At 41.9% G+C, this 19045-nt stretch overlaps 1 protein-coding gene across 1 annotated transcript in view; it reads right to left on the bottom strand.

Annotated features, from left to right (window-relative positions):
* Positions 1 to 6857: 6857 nt before the first annotated feature.
* The window catches only part of RXRG (retinoid X receptor gamma), a 55976-nt gene continuing 43788 nt past the window's right edge, over positions 6858 to 19045 (bottom strand). The window contains exon 10 of the mRNA XM_037825457.1: positions 6858 to 7167. Coding sequence (XP_037681385.1) covers positions 7020 to 7167 — 148 coding nt within the window. The 3' untranslated portion in view covers positions 6858 to 7019. The remainder of the gene's footprint in view (positions 7168 to 19045) is intronic.

Here is a 19045-nt window from a genome sequence, read left to right as displayed (position 1 = left end):
GCGAGAGGGTAGCAGTTTTTACACCCTATAATACAACACATGCTAAATGATGATTTGGACTTATAGTCATGCATTTAATATGTGTTGAGGATTTTTAATTACTTCTATTCCCATCTTTTTTAGTAGAATTATTTCTTAAAACCACCCCCTGATCTTGGCTTTCCCTGTCAGAACTGTGTGCACTCCATAACATCCCTGGTTGCGGTTGTCCAGTTTTCCTAATAACTTTGTAATATGTTGTGAAAGATTGGAAATGTGAGTTGTAGTGTGTAGGATATTAAGTTGTGGGTTAGCGGGACTTATGATGTAACAGTTATCAACATTTGTAGATACTGGTACTTAATATCCTCTTAAGGAAAATTTGCCTCTGAATTTTAAGCTAGAAAGTCACTGAAATAACTTTAGAAAAGAATTACAACTACATGGCTTTTTAGATTTTTGGTACATACACTAAGAATTGTGTAAGAATTGTTCAGAATCTCTGTGTGCTGATCTTCAAAACAACCAATAAAATCTCAGTTATGGAAAAAAAAAAAACCCTGCTCTTTGGTAACTCCCCTCCTTGTCCTTTGATCCTATCTCAGGGAAAGCTCAGTATATCTTGCTTTAGTAGTTAAAAAGTCCAATCTATTCCAAATTTCAATCTTACATCTAAGTCAAAGCTTTTTGCCTGACCTGGCTTGGGGACCTGCACTGGTGAAGATGACGTGGTCATTCTTGCATTCTTCCTCCACTTTCTCCCCATTCCTTCCTCTTTTGGGACTTTCTCCCCTCTTACCACTTAGAAATTGGAGCCATGGAGGAAGGATGGGAGAAAGGAAAAAATTCTTAAGAACCTGGTGCTATCTGTGTCTTCCACCTGGCAAGTACTCAACAGATGGCTCCTCTTCGGGGCAAGTGACAACTCCTTTGGGGGCTGCATGGGGAACTCTGCACTGCCCAGTAACCAGGTATGGGCAATGCACACTCTGCTTGGCCTTGTGTTTGACATGAAGTCAACTTCTACTTGACCCTTGTGATGGTTTGGAGGCCTTATGGACCCCAAAAGATCATGTTCTTAAAGTTAATCCATTCCTGTGGTTACAGACCTATTGTGGGTGGGACATTTTGATTAGGTTATTTCAGTTGAGGCATGCGCATGTGGGTCTTAATCCTCTGACTGGAGTCCTTTGTGAGAGGATGAGAAACAGAGAGAAAGACAGAGAAGCTGAGAGAGAAGGACACACACAGAAGCTCAGAAAGAAAGTTACAGACAGAGAAGCCAGATGCTGAAAGCAACAAAACCCAGGAGAGAAGGGAGAGACCAGCAGAACCACCATGTGCCTTTCCGTGTGACAGAGGAGTCCCGGATCACCATCCGCCTGTCTTCAGACACCAGGTATCATCTTCCTTTGTGATGCCTTGATTTGGACATTTTCACAGCCTCAGAGCTGTATGCTTGTAAATTAATAAATCTCCGTCGTAGAAGCCAACCCATTGCTGGTATATTGCGTTTCAACAGCTTTAGCAAACTAAAACAACTCCTTAGTTATTATCCACAATAGTTCAACACAGCCTCTTACTGCTGGGGTCCCTTTGCCCTGAGAGTCCATTATCATGGGCTTGGTACCTTCAGGATAGCCTAAGTAAAACTTCCTTCCAGGATATTCAGTTGGCCCACAGAAAATGACCACCTCCTGGCCAAACCAAGTGCAGGGGCTGGAGCATGCATGCACTGCTGCCTTCTTTCCTTGGCCACTATCACCCTCAATATGGCCTCCAGTCTTCCTAATTCTCCAGGCAAGAAGAAGGCAACAATCTATGATCACAGTTGTCCCCAAACTCAAGGGGCCACATGCCAAGCACTTCCCCACCGCCCTCACCATCAGGGGGTCCTGGGTGTTTCTGCCCCGTGAACACGCATTCAGCCAGGGAGGGAGAGACAAGTCTCCCCTTCCACCCAGTGTAAATGACAGAGAGGTTCTTTTGTGTCCTCATTAGACTGGGACACAGGGGCTCCTCCCTCCCCTGGGCCTTCTACTGGGGTAAAGCCACAGCTCTGTCAGTCAGGGACTCCCTACTCCAAGGAACTGTCTTCCTGAACTTCAACCTTCTATGAATATAAGCTCAGGAAGGGTGACGAGTTACAACTTACAGAACCGGCTCACCCATCTAAATAAGTCCTGTGTGATGCATCTAGTAACTCCTCTTTAGAATATGAGGGCACTGCCTGGCCTCAGCTTGGCACTTTAGCCAAAATTCCAAAATAACAGGAAAATCCCATTCAGTGTTTTGTTTCATTAATAATGCTATCATTTTATAGCAGTTTCTCAATCTCAGCACTATTGACATTCAGGGCTGTGCGATTCTTGGTTGTGAGGGCTGCCCTTGTGTGTTACAGATATTTAGCAGCATCCCTGGCCTCCACCCAGTGGAACCCCCAGTCTGACAATCAACAATGCCTCCAGACATTGCCAAATGCTCCCTGGGGGCAAAATCCCCCCACCCACACCCCGCCGGTGACAACCACTGCTTAATGGGCAAAAGGAGTCACTGAAAGTTTTTGTGCTGGGGGTAATATAAAATTATAATCAACTATAATTTGGTTGATTTCACAGAATGATATGGACAGGAACAGTCAAGGCCAAGAAACATTTACTGTGCAACTGACACTTTCTTAGTAACCCTTAAGAGTGTACAAAGTGCTGTCATAAAACTTTCTCATTGGATTTCTACACCAACCCTCTGAGGAAGGTAGGGGAGCATATTCCACTGATGATTTGTATCTGTGGAGGAGGGAGGCTAATGGGCAGGGAGCTATCAGGCTGAGGAATGACGGGGTAGAGAAGTCAGGTATGGGGAGGGGACTTGTTCCAGTTTGCTAATGCTGCCAGAATGCAAAACACCAGAAACGGATCGCCGTTTATAAAAAGGGGGGTTATTTGGTTACAAAGTTACAGTCTTAAGGCCATAAAGTGTCCAAGGTAAGTAAGTCATCAACAATCGGGTACCTTCAGTGGAGGATGGCCAATGGTGTCCAGAAAACCTCTGTTAGCTAGGAAGACATGTGGCTGGCATCTCCTCCAAGTTCTGGTTTCAAAATGGCATTCTCCCAGGATGTTCCTCTCTTGGCTGCAGCGCCTCAAAAATGTCACTGTTAGTTGCTTTTGGGGCGTTTTTCCTCTCTTAGCTTCTCTGGAGCAAAAATCTGCTTTCAATGGCCGTCTTCAAACTCTCTCTTATCTGAAGCTTCTGTGCTTTCTTCAAAGTGTCCCTCTTGGCTGTAGCAAGCTCCCTCCTTCCTTCTGAGCTTATAAAGTGATCTAGTAAACTAATCAAGGCCCATGCTGAATGGGCAGGGCCACAACTCCATGGAAATCATCCAATCAGAGTTATCACCTACAGTTGGGTGGGGCGCATCTCCATGGAAACACTCAGTCAAAGAACTACAATCTTATCAACACTGATAGGTCTGCCCACACAAGACTGCATCAAAGATAATGGCATTTAGAAGGACATAATACGTTCAAACTGGCACAGGGCTTTTCCACAGAGCTTAGGACTTTCTTTTCAGAATCGGAAGACTGTGGAAAATATTTGGATCAACAATAATAAACACTGAAACTAAAATTCATTGCAAGTTCACACTGTCTGGGGCACAGTTCTACCTATCTTCCACAGATCATCTCATTTAATTCCCTCAACAAGCCTCTGTTACCCCCAGTTTGCAAAGTGGAAAACTGAGGTTTCAGAGGTCGCTCAGCTATCAGAGACGGAATTTTACTCAAGGCCGGCTGTGCTGACCCCAGAGCCCTTGTTTGGTACCACAATACTTTCCTAAAGTTGTTTGTCACCAATTTGACTCTGAATACAAGCTTTCAGTTTCAAAACCCCTTACACATGCACAAGTCTTCACTGCTGAGGCAGGCCTCCTCTTCCCCAATACACATTAACAGCACTGTTAGGTAAGTGGGGTGGTTTTCTATTCCAATTAATGAAGATACAGACTAGGAAAACTGTTAAGCCAAAACTAGGAGGCAAAGCTTTTTTATTAGAGAAGTTGTAGGTTCACAGAAAAATCATGCAGAAAATACAGAGTTCCCATATACCCCCTTATTATTAACACCTGACATGAGTGTGGTATATTTGTTACAATTGATGAAAGAACATTTTTATAATTGTATTAACTATGGTTGATGATTTACATTAGGGCTCACTGTTTTTGTTGTGCAGTCCTACGCTGTTTTTTAAATTTTTGTTCTAGAGCCATTTATGCAACCTAAAATTTCTCCTGTTAACCACATTCAAATATATAATTCACTGCTGTTAATTACATTTGCAATGTTGTGCTACCATCACCATCATCCATTACCAAAACTTTTCCATCAACCCAAATAGAAACTGTATAATTTAAGCATTAACTCCCCATTTCCCACCCTCACCCCAATCTCTGGAAACCAGAACTTTTTGATTCCTTATAGGATGCATTGGATGGTCCAGCCATGCTGTGGCATAGGCTGATCCAGCCATCTCCTCAAAAACCCAGGATTAACAACAATCTCACTCTTTAGAAGAAAGTGAATGGACATTTTTGTCCATCTTCTTTGCCAACCGCTGTGCTGACAGCTTTACACACATCATCTCACAGAATCCTCACAGGAATCCTGTGAGATGAGTGGTGTTTTCACCCCATTTTACAGATCAGGGAATTGAGGCTTAGCAAGGCTTAAGTCCATTGTGAATGGCAAAGCCAGGACTCAAACCAAATCTGTCTGTGACAAAGCACATGCTCTCAACCCTGTGCTATACATGTGGGCATTATTACTCGCTGATCTTCACAGATAAGGGAAGAAACTGAGAATCAGAGAGGTTCAGCAATCTTCCTCAAATGCAATACGGTCAACTGGTAGACCTAGGAGCCAGGCTCTGGCTCTCTATGTCCAGAAGCCATACTATTTTCACCAAGGATCCAAGGGCCCAGGCTCCTGAGAACCCCATGGAAAACAAGGCTGAATCCCTCTATTTTGTTACCTGTGTAAATTTGACTGACTATATGGGGGTGTGGAACCCAGGAAATATTAGACCCCATGGGTTGGACAATCTGTATCCTCTCCAAAGTGTTGACTGCACCTGCTGGTGAGGTGAGCTGCATGAGGAAGGCTCTCTCCCTTCAGAGAGGTGGGCCCGAAAGGCTTGCTGCTGGCCACTCAGTAGGCTGGGCCTTAAGGAAGATTAAATCTCATTCCAGCTGGGGCTGAAGAGCCGCTCAGCTGCTTGCCTGGGGGGTGAGGGAGCCCAAGACAGGAAGAAGGTGGCTTTTGGGGCCCTGAGTGAATGTCAGGGGACCAGCGGGCTTCTGCTGAGCTTCTATTGTGCTCAGTGAGTTTGTTACGGCAATTATGGCAGACACCAGGCCTGATGTGTGTAAAGAGACCCTGCTGGGCCTTGATCAGCCTCCTGTTTTGCTCCAGGCAACAGCTGAGGAAGGCATCAAAGATTGGACTGGGACTCGGGTTACCACAGGTGCTGGGGGGCAATAACTTTCTCCGGAAGCCCTAACCACGTCACAGGCAAAGAAGCTGATTGTATCCAATGAATGATGCTGGCAGAGGGAGAGAAGTCAGGGAGACTACAATTCAATTTTAGTTTGCCCTCCTTCCCCCAACCATTTTCATCATGGTTTGCATTAAATGTATACATTAAAAAAAAAAAAGAAAAACACAGAAGAATTAAGGTTTAAATCCCATTGCATGATGTCCAAAGCTAAGGGATCCCTAAGCTTTTTCATAATAAAGTAATTTTAATTTCTTCAAAATTGTATGCTCACTGATGGATGTATTTGGACTTGATAAATTAACCCTGAGGTATTCTAACAGGACAAGTCGTTGACGGGGAATTTACTGTGTGCCTACTGTGGGCCAGGCACTGAGTCAGGTTCTGGTGGGGATGAGCAGAGCTGCCACGTGTGGTTGTTCAGGTTGTATACTCTACAACTTTATGGTGCAGATCATACTCAGCATAGGTTTATCTGTTAAATCCTCTTCCTGTGGATGGCAAGAGAGTGACTTGAAGAAGACGGGCTGTATAACCTGGCTGTGGTTAGACACAGTGCCTTCCCTCAAGGGCTCATTGTTTAGCACAGTAAATCTCCAAGACCCCTAGACAAACCTTGAGTTCCTAGGCTAGAGATTGGGAGAGGTTTTCTCAAAGTTTTAAAGAACAGGCTACATGAGGTTAGATAATCACAGGAAGTAAATTTGGTGTACTCTGTTGATTTTGTTTTTGCTTGTTGAGATGAAACCCATTTCTTTATTACCACCTCCCACCAACTCCCAGGAACCAAGAATTTTCCCTCATCAAGAAAACATCTTCTCTTGGCCTAAACTCAATGTCCCCAATGGAGACAAGACTCTCTCTGCTCCTTATTCTTAGGAGGGGGAATAAAAAAACAACAAAAACCCCAAGCAGACTCTGATGGACAGTGTTTTTTTCTCAGTCTCTCCAGGGCTGCCCTGGGGCAGAGCTGGCTGTGCCACGAAGCCCAGCTGTGACTCAGCCATCTGGCTCTGGCACTCACTGTCTCAGGAACCCAGTCCACTCCCCAGCCCAGACCCAGACAACCCCTCCTCCCACAGCTGAGATAACTTCCTGGTAGGATAAGAACACACCCTGTGCTCCAAGCAGTGCCAATATCAGATTTATTATTTTATTATTTGTTTGTTTGCTTTCCATGGCAAGTGAAAAAATAATTTAATCCAATGATATGTACAGAGGTTTGGTTAGTTTCCCCAGAACTTCTGGAAAGACCTCCAGCCCCTTAAATAGCCAAGGAGGGTTATGTTTAACATCCGTACAAAACTGCACCTATGAAAGTCTTATATGTAGAAAGATTTTCTTTATTGTAAGCATCACATTTGAGAAACAGGAAGGGGGCAGGGGGTAGGTGGAGGAAGGAGTGCAGGGGGAAAGTGTGCAGGGCGGAGGTCCACACACACCTGCCCAGGGGCGATCCCAGGTGGGGAGGCTGTGGCGAGTTCGGCTCAGGTGATCTGTAGCGGGGTTTCCAACATCTCCATGAGGAAGGTGTCAATGGGCGTGTCCCCGATGAGCTTGAAGAAGAAGAGGTGCTCCAGGCATTTCAAGCCGATGGAGCGCAGGGCTGGAAGGCGAAGCAGCAGCTTGGCAAACCTGCAGGGAAACCTAAGAAGCATTAGGAAGCAGGGAAGGGCACCGACCTCCACTGGCGGGAGGCTGACAGTTCATTTGTTCTCAACCAATAGTGATATAAGAGTCTGGAAGGGGATACAGGGAGTTAGAGAATCTCTAATCCTGGGAGCTTTGGAAACGAGTTAGAGGGATAGTTAATCTTCTTACAAGTGGAAGCTGGACCACGTGGCCTCTTGAGAATCTTTTGCATCTGTGGCCATGTTCCAGAATTGCCTTCAGCTCTCCTCATTCATGGTGGTTGAGAGGAAGAGCTGGACTGCACGGGGTGACTGACAGCCTTACTGGCTGGGTTTTCCTTACATTCTCTAGGCTCAGGAGGGTTTGCTGAAGCACTTAGAACAGAACGTGGCATGATACAGGTGTTGAATATGTGGTAGCTATTACTCTTGGATGAACATTTTTGAGTACCACTTATGTATCAGGCATTACCATAGGTTCTGGGATACAAAGATAAGCAGGAGCAGAGATAGTCCCTGCTCTCAGGAAGCGGTGTTTTTCTCCTCACATTATAGTGTCTTTAGGCAATGGGACCGTCCTTCGCCCCAATTTACCAATTTCTATGATCAGCTTCTCAATCTGTGCTTACCTTTATGTTAGGAGATTGAAACAATAGTCTCTGTCCCTGAGAAGCCCATGGTCTATTGGGGAGATAAGACACCCACACACTCATGCACACATATGCACCTATTCACTCACACACACCCTCACACACATGCACACACCCTCATATACTCTAGTACACACACTCTCACATGCTCTCACACAAATGCATGTGCACTCACACTCTCTCACAAGTGTACACTCTTCTATAATTGAGGACTGTGGTTGTGAGGTCCACAAAAGAGAGAGAGACCAATGTTGAAAGAATTAGTCGTATCTGTGGGTCCTCTTAGGCCATGCAGTCTGCGACATTTCTCATTCGGCCTCTGTGACCCTTCTGCATATCTCAAAATCCTTTCACCAATGAAACTTAATTTTAATGTTATTAATGATGACTGGAAATCAAGTAGCTCCTCTCATAAGTTTCAATGAAAAGTACAAGGACCAAAATCATATTAGTCCCTACAGTTCTAAATTGGAGACTCCTGGTTTGGTTTGGAGCTGTACTGGGCATCAAAACTTTATTTCCTTATTTTCACAGATTGGAGTTTAAATGTCCCTTGAAAATGTGTATATGCTGTATTCATACCACATGATATTTTAAGGAAATGTGACAATATAAGAAAAATAAACCAGCACCATCCAAAACAAGTAGGAATCAATTCTCTACATGGAAAAACTAAAGGCTTATGTCAATGCCAACACAAAATTTCAAAAGCTATCATATATAAAGCACTTGAGGGCATCCAAATGAGAGCACAAAGGGGCAAACAGGCAGTTAGATAAAGAGTTAAGAGGCTAGAGGATTGCGGGAAGATGGCAGAGTAGGAAGCTCCAGGAATCAGTCCCTCCACCAGAACAACTGTTAAACAGGCAGAAAATGTCTGAATTGACTATTTTGAAACCTGGAGTCCAATAGAATACTGTGCAGCATCCAGAGAAGAGCAGGAGGAAGAGGTTGGTAAATAGTGGTACATACCACTGAATTGTGCTCTCCACACAGCAGCAGCCATCCCCCATCCCCCAATCGCATGGCAGGCAGCAGTAAGGTACTGGTGCATCCTGCTGGTGCCAGAGTGGGACATAAAAACCCATTTCCCCAAGATGTGGGAGTAAACGGTCCGAGCCCTAATCACTGATTTTGATTAGCTACTTCAGATCACTGAGGGCCCAGCTTTGAGAGCAGTCATTGTTCCAACCCACCCTGGAAAAAAGGTGGCAGAGGAGACTTAAAGATGGTATCCTTCCTCAGAGCTGCTGAGGACTGCTGAAGGCTGCACTTGCTGGGCAGGTGCTGAGTCAAGAAAGCACAGCCCTGGGGCACCATGGGGGAAACTCCTGTGCCCGTTCCAGCCCCTCCCTCAAGCCCTCCTCAGGGCAATTTGGAGCTTCGTGCCTAGCACTCCCTTTTGTGGGTCCCTGGACTTGTTTTAGCTGGGAAAAACTGACTTGGGAAAATCCTCTCCAGCAGCCTTCCCACTCTCAGAATATGCCTTCCAGGCAAAAGTAGATTAAGACAGCAGAAGCAGAGTAAGAAACAATTGAGTTGGGTGGCCTGAGGCAAAGACTTTTTGGCTTTAAGTCCTTCAGAGGAACACCTAGGAGAGGGAGAATATTTATTACCTGGGGAGTTAGGGGACATTCAAATTCCTGTTAACAGGAAAACTCCTAAAGTCTCTTGTAAGCACAAGCCCAGGACAAGACTCCGGCCCAGAAAAGACAGGGAGGACCCTGTGCTTTGCACTCGCCTGTGGCTGACCTTCTTGATAGAGGGGTTAAACTCTGAAGGAAAGAACCAGCCAATGCAAGGCCAATTTGCAAAGATAGTGAAAAGTGTTTTTTTGCTTAGGTTTGCTTGGTTTTGTCAACCCCTGACACTCAAGAAAATCTCTGTCATATCACTAGCTGGATAGAAAATAAAGGAACAGAAATTTCAAGGAATAAATCCCAGAGTTATAATTTTTAAATATTAAAATGTGAAGTGTGTAACAAAAGAGTACAAGACAAAAAAGGAAAAAGGAAATGATGGCCCATCCAAGAGAAGAGGATAAAAATCCAGAAAACATCAACAAAGAAGAAAAGACCATGGATATACTGGACACAGACTTTTAAAAAATGATCTTCAAAATGCTCAAGGAGATGAAGGAAAATACATAGAAAGTACTAAAGGATATCAGGAAAATAATGAATGAGCAAAATGAGAATTGTAGTAAAGAGATAGAAATTATAAAAAGGAACAACAGAGTTGAAAACCACAATAACTGAAATGAAAAGTTCCCGGGAGGGTTTCAACAGCTCCAGATTGGAACTGGTAGAAGAAAGAATCAATGAACTTGAAGACAAACAATTGAAATGAGTCAGGCTGAGGAGCAGAAAGAAAAAAAGAATTATTAAAAGTAGAAATAGCCTAAGAGATCTCTGGGACACCATCAAGGATACCAATATATGCTTTATGGAGTTCCACAGGAGAAGAAAGTGACAAAAGGGCAGTAGGAATATTCAAAGAAATAACAACAGAAAACTTCCCAAACTGAGTAAAAGACATGAAAACACACATCCAAGAAGTCCAGAGAACACCAAATAGGATAAACTTGAAGAGAAATAGGTCCCACCACAATCTTGTCAAAGTGTTGAATGCAAAAGACAAGAAGACAGTTCTGAAAGCTGCAAGATAAAAACAACATGTTACATATAAGGGGTCTCAATTAGATTAAGTGCCGATTTTTCATCAGAAATCATGGAGGCAAGAAGACAGTGGGTTGAAATACTTAAAGTGCTGAAAGAAAAAAAATTGCCAACCAAGACTTTTATATCCAGAGAGACTTACTTTCAAAAACGAGGGAGAGATTAACACATTCCCAGATTAAAAAAAAAAAAAAAAAAAAAACCTGAGGGAGTGCATTACCACTAGCCTTGTCCTACAAGCAATGCTAAAAGGAGTTCTTTAGACTGAAAAGCAAGGCCACTAGACAGGATTCAAAGCAGCATAAAGACTTCTGGAAAGGTAACCATGTGGGTAATTATAAATCCCGATATGACTGCATTGTATTTGTCTGGTGTGTAACTCCACTTCTTACTTCCTACAGGTGCAGAAATGCAGATGCATAAAAAAGTAATGATTAATCTTTGGTTTTGGACATAAAATGTACAAAGATATAAGTGGTAGCAAGTATAAAATAAAGGCAGGTGACAGAGGAACATAAGAACAGTGAAAGTGTATGCTCTTGAAGTCAAGTTGGTATCTAATCAAATATGATTGTTACGTATTTGGGATGTTACATTTTAACCCCATGGTAACCACAAATAAATACATGGAAATGTATACAGAAATAAATTAGAAGGGACTCAACATGGTACAATACAAAAAATCAAATAAATAATGAAAGAATTGAGGGACAAAAAGGTATAAGATTTACAAAGGCTAAATAGCAAAATGGCAGAAGATAATGCATTGATAATTTATTATCAGTTTTGACTTTAAATGTAAATGGATTAAACTTTCTAGTCAAAAGGTAGAGACTGGCAGAAAGTATGAATAAGCATGACACAATTATATGCTGTTTATAAGAAACTCACCTTAAATTCAAACACATGAGTATGTTGAAAGTGAAAGGATGGAAAAATATTCCATGCAAGTACTAACCACAAAAGAGCTGGAGTAGCTATAATAATATCAGATAAAACAGACTGTAAGTCAAAAACTGTTGCAAGAGACAAAGATAATCATTATATTCTGATAAAGGGGTCAATTCATCAAGAAGATATAACAATTAAAAATACATATTCATCTAACAGCAGAGCCCCAAAATATATGAAGCAAATGGTGACAGATTTGAAGGGAGAAATAGACTGTCTTACATTAAATTGTAGGAGACTTTTATGCACCCCTTTCAATAATGAATAGAACATCTAGAGAGAAGATCAGTAAGGAAATAGAAGGCTTCAATGATACTATAAATCAACTAGACCTAACATAAATACATGGAGTACTTCACCCAACAGCAACAGAATTCATATTCTTCTCGAATGCCTATGGGTCATTTTCCAGGATAGACCATATCTTAGGTCACAGAACAAGCCACAGTAAATTCAAAATTATTGAATTCATGCAATGTATATTCTCCAACAACATTGGAATGAAGCTAGAAATTAATAACAGAGGGAGAAATGGAAAATTCACAAGTATGTTGAAATTAAACACTATACTCTTAAACAATCAATTGGCTAAAGAGGGAATCACAACACAAATTAGGAAATATCTTGAGATGAATGAAAATGAAGACACAGCGTACCAAAAATTAGGATGTGCAGCAAAGGCCAAGTGATAAGAGGGAAATTTATAGCTCCAAATGCTTACATTAAAAAAGAAGACAGATTTCAAATCAGAGACCTAACCTCAAAACTGGAGGAACTAGAAAAAGAGGAACAAACTAACCAAAGCAAGCAGAAAGAGGGAAGTAACAATGATTAGGGTGGAGATAAATGAAATAGATAATAAAAAACAATAGAGAGAAATCAATGAAACCAAAAATTGATTCTTTGAAAAAATCAATAAAACTGACAAATCTTTAGATAGACTGATGAAAAAAAGAGAGGACACACAAATGACTAAAATCAAAAATGAAAAGGGATTCATTACTACTGACCCCATGAAAATGAGAAGGACTATAAGAGGATACAGTCAGCTGTATGCCAACAAATTGGATAACCTAGATGAAATGGACAGCTTCCTAGAAACACACAAACTACCTACACTAACTCAAGAAGAAATAGAAAACCTCAACAAACCTATTACTAGTAAAGAGATTGAACCAGTAAATAAATACCTCTGAACAAAGAAAAGCCCAGCACCACATGGCTTTACAGGTGAATTCTACCAAACATTCTAAGAAGAATTAATACCAATCCTACTCAAACTCTTCTAAAAAATTGAAGAGGAGGGAACACTCCCTAATTCATTCTGAGGCCAACATCATCCTCTTACTAAAGCCAGATAAAACCACCACAAGAAAATTACAGACCAATATCTCTTATGAATATAGGTGCAAAAATCATGAATAAAATGCTAGCAGAATGAATAAACAGCACATTAAAAGTATTATATACCATGACCAAGTGGGATTTATCCCAGGTATGATTGAGTGGTTCAACTTAAGAAAATCAATTAATGTAACACACCACATTAACAGAACAAAGGGAAAAATGCCACATGATCATCTCAGTTGATAGAGAAAAGGCATTTGACAAAATCCAGCACCTCTTCTTCATAAAACATTAGAAAATTATTAATAGAAGGAAATGTTCTCAGTATGATAAAAGGCTCATATGAAAAATCCACAGCTAACATCACACTTAAAAAAATCTACAATTAGATACATCCATTAGAAAGGCTACTATTTAAAAAACAGAAAATTACAAGTATTGGAAAGAATGTGGAAAAACATGAACACTCATTCATTGCTAGAGGGAATGTAAAATGGTGTAGCTGCTGTGGAAGACAGTTTGGCAGTTCCTCAGAAAGTTATCATCTGACTCAGCAATCCCACTTCTAGGTATATACCCAAAGAACTGAAAGCAAAGGCTCCAACAGATATTTACACACTGGTATTTATAGCGGCATTATTCAAAATTGCAAAAAGATGGAAGCAATTTAAGTGCCCATTAAATGAAGAATGGATAAACAAAATGTGATATATACACACAATGGAATATTATTCAGCCTTAAAAAGGAATGAAGTTCTGATACAAAGGACAACATGGATGAACATTGAAGACATCATGTTGAGTGAAACAAGTCAGACAAATAGTCAGTCTAGAATATAGGTCACCAGGGGACGGAGTGGAGGTAGGGAACAGGGGGGTAATTCTTAAATTGTACACTGTTTCTATTTGGGATGATCAAAAAGTTTTGGTAATGGGTGGTGATTATGGTAGCACAATACTATAAACATAATTAGCAGCACTGAATAATATATTTCAATGTGGTTAAAGAGGAAATTTAAGTTGTATATATACATTACTAGAATAAATTTTTTTTTTAAATCTGGGACTTTAAAACACAAACAGTGAACCCTAAGGTAAACCATGGATTTGCAGTCAATAGTACAATTATAAAAATGGGCTTTCTTCAATTGTAACAAAAGTACCATGTTATATATGCAAGGTGTTAATAATAGGGTGGTACAGGGGAACCTTGTATTTTATGTATGGTTTTTCTGTAAACCCACAACTTCTCTAAAAAACAAAAAAAAAAAAAACAACAAAAAAACACTAAAGAGGCTGACCCCCTACCCTTGGCTCTACTGTTAAAGATTTTTTTAATTATTGATTTAGTCAAAGGAAACAACTTCTCTATAAAGTACACAGTTAGACTGAGACTAACTCTGAAAACACAACATTATTTTATTCTGTAAATGCTGAAGTTTTATAATATGAAAATGAGAAACAAGCATAAACCCACAACTTCCCAAATATAAATAAAAAGAAAGAAAAAAGCTAAATATGCCATGATCCTGGTCTCCTTGCTATCCTGGACTTAGGAACTCAGATCAGGGCTTGTTATGGTTTGCTAATGCTGCCGGAATGTGAAACACCAGAAATGGATTGGCTTTTATAAAGGGGGTTTATTTGGTTACAAAGTTGCAGTCTTAAGGCCATAAAGTGTCCAAGGTAAGGCATCCAACAATATGGTACCTTCACTGGAGAAGGGCCATTGGCTCTGGAAAACCTCTGTTACCTTGGAAGGCATGTGGCTGGAGTCTGCTTGTTCCCAGGTTGCATTTCAAAATGGCATTATCCAAAATGTCAGCTTCAATGGCTGTCTTCAAAATGTCTATCACAGCTGCAGCTGCAAACTCCTGTCTGAGCTCTTATATAGTCTAGTAAACTAATCAAGGCCCACAATGAATAGGAAGGGCCACACCTTCATGGAAATTATCTAATCAGAATTATCACCTAGAGTTGGGTGGGTCACATCTCCATGGAAACAACCTAATCCAAAGGTTCCAACATAATCAACACTAATACAACTGGCCCCACAAGATTGCATCAAAGAACATGGCATTTGGGGAGACATAATACACCCAAACCATGGCATTTGGGGAGACATAATACATCCAAACCAGCACAGGGCTAATAGAAATAAAACACACACACACATCCATTAATAGCCACAGTTCTGGGGCAGCATTGCATTCCTCACTCTCATGTTGGCAACAAGGGGGAATCACTTTCGGAGTTGCTTGCTTAGTGTGCGAGGAAATGTGTGTGAGTTCTGCACCCTCCGGAGTTTTGATCTCTACTTTCCAGTCGCAGAAAGCAGTGCTCGGCCCCTGTGAGGTGTACTTCTGAATAGTGTCCATGGAGTGGCAGCACTCTACCATGGAGAAAACCACCTTGACCCGGCCTTGCTGGACCCCACTTCAACCGGTTTCTGCAAACCAGAGGCGACCAGCCTGCAGCACTCTTACCTGCCCAGTTGGGCCAAGTTACACACTTGCTGTACCTGCAGAGTCTCCCATGGACAGTGGGTCAGGTCACTTTCTGTCCCAGCCATGCTAGACAGGCCCAGGGGGCATGCAGGGACCCGGCCTCTGCACCACCTTCCTGGAATCCAGGCTCCAGTGCAGGCAACAAGAGCTGGAATCTCTCCCAGCCGCATGGAGGAAGCCCAGACTGCTGGCGGCTCTTTTCCCAGAAAAGAGCCAGGTCCTAATATTTTTAAAGTGGTTCCCATTGGAAACAACTTAAATGTCAACCACAGGGGGATGACTACATACATTAGGATACATCCACACTGAGAAATATTATAAAACCATTGAAAATGAAAATTTTGTACTTTTCAAAAATCTGATTAAATGCCTAGAATGGCCAAGGGAGGAAAAAGAGACACCAAACTGCATTAATTCATACCTGCAAATGTGTATTTCTATGGATACATACATAAATACATAAGTATATTGGAGAGAAAGACACTGAAAAGTTTGCACTCAATTTTTTATTACCTGCTTTATCTATCTGTCTATCTATATTCCTTATTTCCTACCAAAGCGAGCATTGCTTTTATAATTAGGAAAAAATTGAAATTTTTTTAAAGATGAGCAGCAGAATTTAGAGCCAATTCTGGGAAAAAAGGATGAGCATGAGACTGATTATTACTAATGCCTTGTGCACAATATATATTCAATAAACATGTTTATGTTTTAGAGCAGAAAGATTCAGTAGAAGATTCAGTAGAAATCATCCAACACAGGGCTTTGACCTGGCTCACACCAGCTCACTGTGGGCAAGGCTCTTTCAATATCACCTATTACAGTTGTAGAAGAGATTGCCAGATGTCCACCAAACGCCATTCTCTCCTTCTTCTTTGAAACACAGCTGAATATATTCCCCAGCCTCCTGGGCTATTCACTTTGTTTTAACTAATGGAAGTGAGTGAAAAGCTGTGGGACCTTTCCAGGTCTTGTCCATATAGCTTCTCCTCTGTTCTCCTTTTGTTCTCTTTCGTCTTCAACCATCTGGATGCAAAACTCAATGTGGGACTTCAGGCCCCATGTTGATTAAGATGGTGAAGTTAGACATTCAAGGCTCTGTCCCCTATTCCCCCATTAGAAACTTTGAACAACTAGCACGAACTGGCAGAAACACCTTTTCAAACCTCCAAAAAACGGTTGAAGGATTTTAGTCACAGGGTGAGTGCTGAATCAAGAAAAAGGCAACTTATAAACAGTAGGATCTCATGGCACCATTTTTTGGCCCTTCCCTCAACCCCTCACCAGCTTGGCATGGAGCCAGCCTGCAATCCCAGTGCAGGTCCCTGGTCCTGGTTCTGGAGGGAGCAGAGTCACCCTCCTGCATATACTAGGAACATGCATGTCTGTGTCAGTCTGTCTGGGGCAGCCTGAAGGATTGAACCAGGATACTTGACACACACTTGCCATCCCAGAACTGGCCCTGTGAGTAGAAGGAAACCCACAGAACTCTTCTACAGAATGCTATAGGGGAATAATCAAATCACAGCTCCCTGGGTCAAAGGTTTGCTGGCTGTGGGACATACAGTGTGGTCCCAGAACTGTGGGGAAACATTGTTTCCTAAGGTAGAAGGGACATTCATATCTGGGTAAATGGGAGAATTCCTGCAACCCCAGAACAAGACACAGGTGCACAAAGGACCAGGAAGGACACTACACATTTGCCTTGGGCTTTTCTCTAAATTCACTGTATGAGTAAGCTCTGCAGGAGAGCACTCACAAAAGTCAATCTGCAAAGACTGTGAAAGGTATTTTCATTTTAACACTAGCAGGGTACAAACTTAAGGAACATATGCCTCAGACCCTAAATTCCAGGATAACACGTTAAAACATAAAAAATATCCAGGTTTCAAAAAAAGATCATAAAACACACAAGAAATAGGAATCAATGGACCATGCAAAGGAGACGATTAAAGCATTAGAAACCAATGAGGAGGACCAGACCTGGGACATACCAAAGACTTTAAAAATGGTCCTGGATATGCTCAAAGAGCTAAAGGAAAAAATGGATAAAGAACTAAAGGATATTAGGTAAATGATAGATGAACACAAAGAGAATATCAATAAAGGGGTAGAAATTATGAAAAGGACCCAAACAGAGCTGAAGACCACAGTAACAGAAATGTAAAATTCCCTAAAGGGGTACAGTAGCAGATTGGAGCTTGCAGAAGAAAGAATCAGTGAATTTGAAGATGACAATTTAAATCATTCAGTCTGAGGAACAGAAAGAAAAAAGAATGAAGGATGCATAAACAGAGCCTAAGGAACATGTGGGGCACCATCAACCATGCTAATACAAACATTGTGGGAGTCCCAGAAGGAGAAGAGAGAAAGAGAGAATACTCAAAGAAATAATGGCAGAAAACTCCCCAAATTAATGAAAGACATGAACATACACATTCAAGATGCTCAATGACCTCTAAAGAGGGTAAACTCAAATAGACCTACACATGGCACATTGTAATCAAACTGTCAAACGCCAAAATAGAGATTTCTGAAAGCCACAAGAGAGAAGCAAATCTGCCATGTACAGGGGAGCCTCAATAAGATTAAATGCCAATTTTTCATTTGGCTATGGAGACAAGAAGGCAGTGAAATGACATAAAGTTGCTGAAAGGAAAACACTGCCAACCAAGAATTCCATACTTGGCAAAACAATCTTACAAAAATGAGGGAGAGAGACTTCCAGGGAAGACGGTAAAGTAGGGAGCTCCAGGACTCAGTTCTCCCACCAAAACAACTATTAAATAGGCAGGAACTGACTGAAACAACTATTTTGAAACTCCAGAGGCCAGAACACTGTACAACTTCAGGAAGAGTGGGAGGAAGAGACAGAAAAATTATGGTAAAGAACTGTAAATTGCTCTCTCCCCATGGAGGCTACCGGCACTTACCTCGTGCTCTCATGGCAGGCCATGAGCTCCAGTCCCTGCCTAGCTGCTGGTGACAGAACGGGATATAAAATTCCTCTTCCCCAAGAACAGGAATGGGCACAACTGATTGCTGATCATGGCTTTTGATTACTGCATTCAGATTGCTGTGTCCCAGCTCTGAGGGCAGCTGTTGTCTCAACCCACTCAGATAAGGGTGGCAGCAGGCATTGTCTCAACCCTCCCTACACAGGGGCAGGGGCAGTGGAGATTTAAAGATGCAGTGCTTCCTCAGAGACACAGGGGACAATTAGTAGAAGGCTGCATTTGCTGGGCAGGCCAGCAAAGCTCAGCTTCGGGAAGCCCATCGGAGAAGCATTTGGAGCCCTTCCTAATTCCCTCCCCAGGGCACTTTGGAGCTGGTCTGTGCCCCCTTCATGGTTCCCTGGCCCTGTTTTGGCTAGGAAAGAGTAACTTGGGAAAGACCTCTCTAGAGTGACCCTTCTTCTCCCAGAATTTGTCCTTTGGGCAAAAGCACAATGAAACAATGAAAGGATGTAAAAAACTATAGAGACTGACAGTTTGGGACAAAGGCCTGCCAGCATCAAATACCCAGGAGAAGGAGTGTTCCCAGTCTCCTGGGAAACAGAGGGGACACCAAACTCCTGCAAACAAGGGAACTCAAAAACAATGAAAAAGCAAAAGCTCAGGAAAACACAGAAGCCCAGAAAGACAAGGAAAACCCTGCACATTGCATTTGCCTTGGGCAGACCTTCCTAATTGGAGGGCTGAAGCTCAAGGAAATCTCTGTCTTATCACTAGCTGATTAAAACAAACAAG

This window comes from Choloepus didactylus, chromosome 2, assembly GCF_015220235.1.
Source record: "Choloepus didactylus isolate mChoDid1 chromosome 2, mChoDid1.pri, whole genome shotgun sequence".
NCBI classification, from domain to species: Eukaryota; Metazoa; Chordata; class Mammalia; order Pilosa; family Megalonychidae; genus Choloepus; species Choloepus didactylus.
This window is presented reverse-complemented; position numbering and strand designations above follow the sequence as displayed.